General features: G+C 38.8%; 1 protein-coding gene across 1 annotated transcript in view; it reads left to right on the top strand.

The window, feature by feature from the left end:
• SATB2 (SATB homeobox 2) overlaps positions 1-1,736 on the top strand; it is a gene marked incomplete in the record, with an annotated part of 229,944 nt that overhangs the window by 128,997 nt on the left and 99,211 nt on the right. Inside the window, 1 exon segment of the mRNA XM_027773618.1 lies at positions 26-465. Coding sequence (XP_027629419.1) covers positions 26-465 — 440 coding nt within the window.

Genomic DNA, 1,736 nt, shown 5'->3' with positions numbered 1-1,736 from the left:
GTGGAACGAGAAACCCTTTCAGAAAATTGTGTTCTGGGCCAGCGTCCAATGCATTTACCAAATATGAACCAGCTGGCATCCCTGGGGAAATCCAACGAACAGTCTCCTCATAGCCAAATCCACCACAGTACTCCAATCCGAAACCAAGTGCCCGCATTACAGCCCATCATGAGCCCTGGTCTTCTTTCTCCCCAGCTCAGTCCACAACTTGTCAGACAACAAATAGCCATGGCCCATCTGATAAACCAACAGATAGCCGTTAGCCGGCTTCTGGCTCACCAGCATCCGCAAGCCATCAACCAGCAGTTTCTGAACCATCCGCCCATTCCCAGAGCAGTTAAGCCAGAACCAACCAACTCTTCCGTAGAAGTGTCTCCAGATATCTACCAGCAAGTCAGAGATGAGCTGAAGAGGGCCAGTGTGTCCCAAGCTGTCTTTGCAAGAGTGGCATTCAATCGCACACAGGTACAGTTAGCATGGAACCTGGTAACTGATGGTTAAGATTAACGTTAGGGACAGAATTGTGACTGTCTTAATTATTTTTTTATGTTGCAAAAAAAGTTTTATGGATCTCAGAGCACATAGAATTAGGTTAATTAATAATCCATAGTTTGTGAAATACTATCACATTGTTCAATGTGTGTCCTAACTAATCAGTTTTAATAATGTAATGAACATCTGTAAGCCCATGTTAGGACCCAGATGTTACCAATGACTTGGGTCTATGTATCCTTCTCACCCTCTCCCTCTACTTTTCCCTAGATTTAATCCCAATCTAGAATCTTATGATTATCACTCATTTTTTTCCTAAAAAAAACTATTTATAAAACCATTATTCATGCCCAACTTACTGTTTACCTTGGTTTCAAACTTTATAAAGAGATTATCATTATGTCATAATTTTATAATTTTTATTAACCTTTTAAAATTTGCAAGTTAGACTTAAGATATTATTAATTAAATGATAATGAATAGTTTACATTTATATTTTATAAATACATAAATCTGTATCTATCTAACTATATATGTGTGTGTATACACACACACACACACACATACACACACTTTTTTTTTTTTTTTAGGGAGGAGAGGAAGAGTATCTGAGAGAGAGAGATAGGTGAGAGATTGGCATTTTGACCGCGTCTTATCACGATTCTCCTGTTCCAGCCTCCCAGTCAGCCAGGACCTGTTTTGGTTGGGCCAGAACTGATCCTGAGCTTCCAATGTGATCTCAGCTGTTGTGCAGGAGCACACTCCCAGCCACTACAGCTGGGCCAGTTCACTCATATTTTTAATGTTTTTTGGGGAAATATGCACCAATGTCATATTAAATGATAGAGGCACATAGTGTAGTCATGTATATCTAATTACTTTGTGGGCTGCTTCTAGGTAAGGCACTTTACCCCCACTAGTAATAGTTTTCTTTTTTTTTTTTAAGAATTATTTTTTCAATTTTATTTACTATTACTATTATCATTTTAAAATGATAGCATCAGGAAAAGAGACAGAAAAAATGGAGATGGGAGAACAGAGAGATAGGTAGTGAGAACATAGAGGACATAAATAGAAAATTTGGAGTTTTATCCACATGAGCAAAACTAAGAAGTCCAGGAGAGAGAGAGGCTCAAAACCATGCTATCAGATTTGGTGGATTGGTTGGGAGAAGTCTTTGGCAAATTTAGGGGTATGCTTTTATTGGAGTGGTGGGGACAGAAGCCCTAATTAGGAGTTATGGA

The sequence above is a fragment of the Tupaia chinensis genome, unplaced genomic scaffold, assembly GCF_000334495.1.
Source record: "Tupaia chinensis unplaced genomic scaffold, TupChi_1.0 Scaffold000361_2, whole genome shotgun sequence".
Lineage (NCBI taxonomy): Eukaryota > Metazoa > Chordata > Mammalia > Scandentia > Tupaiidae > Tupaia > Tupaia belangeri.
This window is presented reverse-complemented; position numbering and strand designations above follow the sequence as displayed.